Below are 7,260 nucleotides of genomic sequence, written 5' to 3' on the forward strand. Positions count from 1 at the left end.
GCACTGCAAACACATATTGCATAATTTCATCCCCCCCGTGATAGTAGTGACATATTTAAAAATATATTTCTTTTCCCCATTTTTCCATTGCTGAAGAATGAGACAGCGATAGCTTATGAACAAATCACTTACTGATGTAGCTTACTCTAGATCAGTGGTTCTCAACCTGTGGGTCGGGACCCCATTTGGGGTCGATCGACCATTTCATAGGGGTCGCCAAGCAAGGCTGTCCGCCATTTTTTTTGTCCGCCATTTTTTTCCCCTTTTCCAGCAGGTGCCTTACCTCCCTTGAGCTGGGCCAGCTGGTGGTCGGCCTGCTCCGTCTCTGCCGCTTGCCAGCTACGCCTCGGCTGGCGCAGGGGGCAGAACCACGCATGCGCGGCGCTCCTGGGCAGGGAAAGTCCTCGACTTACGATTGGTTTAGTCCTCGACTTACGACCGGTTTAGTCCTCGACTTACGACCGGTTGGGGTCGCGGCATTAAAAAGGTTGAGAACCACTGCTCTAGATGGTTATAATGAATAAGGCTAAAGGAAGGAGGGAGGGAGGGAGGGAGGGAGGGAGGAAGGAAGGAAGGAAGGAAGGATGGATCCTGATGCTCACTGCCAGCTTCCCATAAGGAAATTCAATGGGGAGGCTGACAGGAAGTCAGAAGTTGTGCCTGTTTTTGCTGAATTTTTGTCAACTCGTCATTCTCTTTCTCTGTCTAGGTAAGGAAATATCTCTGAAATGATGACCCAACAGATCATGGGTTGTCTAGTAACATTTATCGTTAAGGAAGCAAACACCTTTTGTGATTAGGAGCCTCAAAAGGGCTGCTGCCCTGGTCACATCTCTGTCATATTCTAAAGTAGAGTTATGAGAACCTTTAAAGCCTTCAAGACAAGCTAGAAGAGTTTCCTCTCTGAATGCACTTAAAGCATTTTGTTGCATTCAGATTAGAACAAGCGGTATGAATTCATTTTTTTGCTCGGAGTGTTAATTTAGATTTTGCTCTGTGATTATTGTATAGAAAAATTCATTTCAGAGTTAATTTGCCTTTGAATGTGTTTTTGCTGAGAGTCACTGAAAAATTATATTAAATAAACAAAGTGTTTCAAATTGACAGTTACAAATGCTTCATGGGTAATCATCTTTAATTATATTATTGCTTCAGTTTCAAACAGAATTTGTCATATACATTTTGAATGCATGTATATTTTTGGAATAAATTCCTGTTGCAGATTTTATTTTACTTATTTATTTTAAAAAGCAATTCTGTTATTTCTTGGACATCTTTTTAAAGTAATAGTCCAGAGACAAGCTGGTTTCTGTCAGCCTTCCCAGGTAAATCCAATGGGAGCACAGCTAGTAGCTAAATCTACTTTATTATAAGGTTACGCTAACAGAATCTTGCAAGTCTGAAAGTATAAACTTCCTACTGCCACATTTAATCATCTAATCAATTAGGGCAGGTCCTAAATTTCTTTTTCTGACCCTTAAGTCCATAGGGGCACCTCCTTCTCTTGCCTGATTGTTCTCTAGGCAGCATTGTTTTCCTTTGTCTCCCAAAGACAGCTTCTGACAGAAAATGTAATAAAATGTGTTAGTCTGTGAAATGTATAGTAAAGGCTTAACATGTTTACTTGAGGCTTCTATTTGCTAATGTTTTTAATACACAAGCCATTGTAAATAGCTTTCTGTCATATGAATAATAAAATTTCATGCGGTAGTTCAATCAATAGTATAACTATTGAATTTAAATCCTAACAGGTTCATTCATTTAAGGATCTTTAGAATGCTTGACTTTGAGTTTCATGTCATAGCATGAGGTTTATAAAAAATTACATGACTAATAGGTTCATCTAAAATCTTTATCTGGATGCTATGGGATAATGTAATATCTGTGTGCTGTGGCTCATGGTAGAGAGCTGTGGACTAAATAAAGCTCATGCTGGATCAGCAAATGGAAGATTTCACTAAGAGTTTCCTTACCCACCTATGGCTCGTGTGGCAATTCCAACCTTTTCTCTAGCAACAATTATCCAAGCCCTCAGCATTTTGTTGGATCACTGTAGTTTGCTCACTATGAGGCTTTCCTCGAGGATGATTTGGAAGGTAGAGCTTCTAAAAATAGTAGGTCCTTTCTGACCAGACAACACTGATACAGCAAATGAACAGTAACATAAGGGCCTCACTGCTTGTCAGTTGGTTTACATGTCCAATTCAAACACTGTCCATGACTCAAATCTCTATTATCTTTGCATCTGTCTGATCTCTGTAGACTCTTCCCACCCACCCATTACTTTCTGTGGAGTGGGTAGGTTTATAATCCCTTCTCCTTTGGGGTGGGTGCTTAGAAGTAAGCCTTCTTAGTAACAACCTCCTTACTTTGGAATAGGTTCCTCCACCTGCTGTCCCAGTTTAGAATGACCCCTTAGAAAGGCCATGATATTACTGAACAGTTGTGTCTAAATAATGAAACATTACTCTTTTTTTATTGCAGAATGTTATTGGATGGTATAGATTTAGAAGGAATACTCAGCAACAAATGTCATATAGAGAACACATCATCCATAAACAGCTGACACAAATACTTGGAGTACCTGACCTTGTCTTCCTTCTCTTCAGTTTCATCTCCACCGCAAATAATTCTACACATGCTTTAGAATATGTCCTTTTTAGACCAAATCGAAGGTAAATGATTTTTATTATATGGGGGAAGGATCTATATGAACTGTATTATTAATAAAATAATAATTCAACACAGGAAAAAGTGAATTAGACACCTATTTTAACCCTAGTATTGAGTTTTCAAAAAGCCTTTTTCATTTCTGCATACTCAGGTAAAATGCAAGTTGTTTTCTTTCTGTCCTACTCATTTAGGCTTCACAAAGTGGTTCCATTTTTCTTCCCTTACCAAAACCAAGCAAAATTAACCATTGATGCTTTAAAATATGTTAAATTTCACTCATTGAAATCATTATAATTTACCCTGGTTAGTTATTAAGTTTCTCTGGCTTCATACATATGACTGGATCTCACCATAATATGAGCCCAAGCATTAATAGGTTTTTAATTATAATTCTTATTCACTTCAGTAAACATAGACAGTTTTCAGAATTTGTGAAGCTATTGAGACAGTACCAAGTTTTGCCTATGGCTGTACTAAAATTATTTAATTAGAGAAAATATCCAGAAGTTTGTTATCGTATGGAAGTTGTCATATTGTTCTAAAGTTAAATTGCAGAATCTTGACTAAGGTACTGTATGAAATACACATTTATAGAACTTAGTTTTCGGTAACAGTATCGGATAGAATTTTAATTTCAAACATTTTGGATTGTTTGTTTGTGTTGGCTAAGTGAACTCTGCTCTGCTTCCCGGTTGTATATTAGGTATTATCAGATTATTTGCTAGCAAATCTTCCTATATGTCTGTTTGATCATTTCTTTTCTGCATTCAGCACTTTAGTAAACAAATACATCTTTCTATGCTGTATGCTTATTTCTTAATCCAACCCATAGATTGCTAAGATTCTAGCACAGGGGTCCTCAAACGTGGCCACTTTAAGACTTGTGGACTTCAACTCCCAGAATTCCCCAGCCAGCCATGCTGGCTGGGGAATTCTGGGAGTTGAAGTTCACAAGTCTTAAAATGGCCACATTTGAGGACCCCTGTTCTAGCATGTCATGAAAATAACTTCAGTTCTCTATAACGCTTTCTTGTAAATACGGTGACAACTTGCAAGATTAAATCAATAAAGTAATTAACTAAAACTTTAGCTGAAAAACAGAAAGAGAGAGCCATTTTAATCAATGGAATTGATTTACGAGTTTCTGTTCCTTGTTTTTAATTGAAATAGTTTTCTTCTAGCCTATTTCTCTAATTGAGAGAAAAGAAAGATTTTTTTTTTAACCAGGAGGTATAATTTAAATATTGGGAAAAAAGCAACCCAAATTTTTGCATTCCTGTAGTATCGCAAAAAGCATGCATGTACAGTTAATGGAAGATTAATAGTTGTCAACTATCTAGGCAATTATTAAATTGATAGTCACTCCAGATTCAATTTAAACATTGTAGCTAACTATAGATACAGTTAATAGTAGCCTTTTCTCCCTAAAATTAAAAAAATAATTTTCTGTTAACATGAATTACTGCTGTGTTTAGAATCTCAGGAATTTCTGTGATGTTTATTAATTATCTGAACTTTTTTTTAATGTAGGTATAATCAAAGAGTGTCACTTACTATCCCTAACCTGGGCAACACAAGCCAGCAAGAATATAAGGTATCTTCAGTGCCAAATACTTCTCAAAACTATACCAAAGTTATTAAAGAACATGGGTAAGCAATGTTTCAATACTTATTCATTGCCAATTTGGCATATTAAGAAATAAACATAGATTTAAATACACATGCACTTTGCTTTTCTTGATTATCTGCTTTTGTTATATCATTGTTAGTTTCTAGCAATATAGGAAAGTGTTGATTAAGGTTAGCATAAGAAACAAAGCAGGCACATGCTAGGGTATCCTGCACATAGAATATATGTGCAGGTGTCTGCAACATATAGATTTTTATATCTTTTATAGTTGTATTTTTTTCTCAGTACAGTAAATTAATGGAAATGAGGAGAAATGAAGAATGTACTTCTTTGATGTGTAACTTAGATTTCTCTAAGCTATATTTCTTCTACACTATCACTATCAAAGCAGGCAGAGCAAAAAAAAATTGGATTTTCAAACAGCCACAGCAGTTCATGCATTGGTATTCTGTGCATGACTATGTAAGAAATATAAATGGACTTTAAGGGTAACAGGGAATAAGTAAGATCTGATGATAATTTATTTCTAATACATTATGTTTCATATTTTTAGTACTGATTTTTTTGATAAAGATGGAGTGATGAAGGACATCAGGGCTATATATCAGGTTTATAATGCACTTCAGGAAAAAGTACAGGTAACTCCTTTTATTTTAAAATTTGGCGATCTTTACTGTGGCAGATATATAAAAAACTATTTTGTACAGGTAGTCCTTGACGTACGACCACAATTGAGCCCAAAATTTCTGTTGCTAAGTGAAACATTTGTTAAATGGGTTTTGCCCTATTTTACGACTTTTCTCACCACAGTCATTACGTGAATCGCTCTAGTTAAGTTAGTAACATGGTTGTTAAGTGAATCTGGTTTCTCCATTGACTTTGCTAGTCAGAAAGTCGTAAAAGGGGATCATATGTCCCCAGGACAGTGCAGCCATCATAAATATGAGTCAGTTGCCACGCATTTGAATTTTGATCACGTGACCATGGGGATGCTGCAATGGTCATAAGTGAAAAGCAGTCGTAAGTCACTTTTTCAGTGCCGTTGCAACTTTGAACAGTCACTAAATGAACTGCTGTACTGTAAGTCGAGGACTACCTATATTTATAATATATTATAGCTAGAATATTAATATTTGCAAATTATGCTTTAGGTGACTTAAAGAACAGAAAACTATTGTTAGAATAGATACCAGTATAAAGAAACTAAAGCTAAAACGACATCTATTTTAAGATTAAAAGTACATTGCCCAAAAGCTCAGTAAGGTCAAATGAAAATAATGTGTATTAGATCTCTTAGTGATAGTTTCATGAGCAGAATGCAGAGTCTCTATAACTGCATTCAAGGGCAGGAATTTGTTTGGATTAGCTGGCAAGATTGGGCTCCTATGTATAATACCTAATAGCTCTTTCTGTTAAATATTTCATAAAGGATCTTAAAAGGATGCATCGTACAATTTTGGCAAAAACAAATCAATCACATTTTCAGCATGTACCACTCTTTATTTTGGTAGCTTTAAGTCCTGTTTCCAGCTCCTTTGTCTTTCCTTGAATTGGATTCCAATTATTTCAGTTATTATTACATCCATAAGTAGCCACCTAATTATGTGCTAAAAATATGGATGGCGGCATTCCACTTTGTGCCATGAGATGCACTTTGGAAATAATTTGCAATAAGAGGTAGCTGATGAAGTATAGCTCGCTTTAACAAGATGCCTTTGCAGAACCTCCAAGTCAATAGGCCTGAACTCTGTATTATGGTGCTTTTTATCATTAATCGTACAACAGACATTTAACCAGAATTACTAGACAGATGGGTTGGTACTAGACAGTTTGTGGAAATTGGTCTAGTTTCTTCTGCAGCAGAGGTGGGCAGGGTCAGTCAAATAACCTTGTTGTGTTTCTCCCAGGCAGTATGCATAGATGTAGAGAAAAGCGAGCGAACTGTTGAATCTTTCCAAGCGGAGGTGAACAAGCTAAAAAGGCAAATCTCACAAAGGAAAAATGAAAAAGAGCAGAAAATAAGTAAGACTCTCCTGTAATATTTTTTTAACTCTTTTAGAAAATTGATGTTGCAGTCAGCTTTATTATGCTCCTGTTATTTAAGGGAGGTAAAATAAGTGAGTTGCTGTTTCAGTTTATATCTCCCTGTTCTGCCAATGGAATACTCATTCTAATGATAATACCATAAGCTACTTTAGGAAATAATTTTAAGTGATTGGTGTCCTTCCTAATGCAAATATTAGGCATGTATACACTTCATGCAGAGGGATACTGATAGGCAGACAGAGAAAAATGTACATCTGAGCATGGTTTTTAATTAGATCTTCCTCTTTTACCATGGCTGGAGCTTTGATTTTTATAGGCTTTACCTATTGTAACTGCCTTTAATTTTGAAATTATGAAAAGAGCAGATACTTCATTTGTGTAATGACCAAATTGAGTTTTATATGTAATTTCTACTAGAGAAGGAGCACAGTAAGGTTCAGATGTAGCTCCAGTCCACTGCTAATATTTTAGTTGGTATAGCTATGCTAATTGAAGAAACAGTGAACAAATAGTGACAAGACCTAGGATTAAATTATACAAGTTTAACATATTCACTGAAAGCGGCGTTGTTCTTACCTGAACGCCTTTTCTCAGCAGAGTGGTGTAGAGTCCACAGAATGGGTTATCAATGCAATCCTGCCTAGCAGAGAACTAAGGAAAGAAAAAACTTTAGCCACGCCTCCCTCTGGGTGTGCCTTCCCCAGTTTTTGGTAAGGTCGAGGCGCAAAATGCAGACGCAAAGCTCCAAATGAGAGAAAAGAGAAAAGAAGCGGAATAACACATGTCTAGACAAGAGATAACAGGGGGGGATGTGGACTCTACACCACTCTGCTGAGAAAAGGCGTTCAGGTAAGAACAACGCCGCTTTCTCCAGCAGATGGTGGTGTAGAGTCCACAGAATGGGACATACC

The 7,260-nt window shown here is 36.6% G+C and overlaps 1 protein-coding gene across 1 annotated transcript in view; it reads left to right on the top strand.

The window, feature by feature from the left end:
• The window catches only part of ABRAXAS2 (abraxas 2, BRISC complex subunit), a 28,827-nt gene that overhangs the window by 14,581 nt on the left and 6,986 nt on the right, over positions 1–7,260 (top strand). Inside the window, exons 5-8 of the mRNA XM_015830753.1 lie at positions 2,485–2,675; positions 4,204–4,323; positions 4,857–4,941; positions 6,211–6,325. Coding sequence (XP_015686239.1) covers positions 2,485–2,675; positions 4,204–4,323; positions 4,857–4,941; positions 6,211–6,325 — 511 coding nt within the window. The remainder of the gene's footprint in view (positions 1–2,484; positions 2,676–4,203; positions 4,324–4,856; positions 4,942–6,210; positions 6,326–7,260) is intronic.

Source organism: Protobothrops mucrosquamatus, unplaced genomic scaffold, assembly GCF_001527695.2.
Source record: "Protobothrops mucrosquamatus isolate PMUCROS unplaced genomic scaffold, P.Mucros_1.0 scaffold_248, whole genome shotgun sequence".
NCBI classification, from domain to species: domain Eukaryota; kingdom Metazoa; phylum Chordata; class Lepidosauria; order Squamata; family Viperidae; genus Protobothrops; species Protobothrops mucrosquamatus.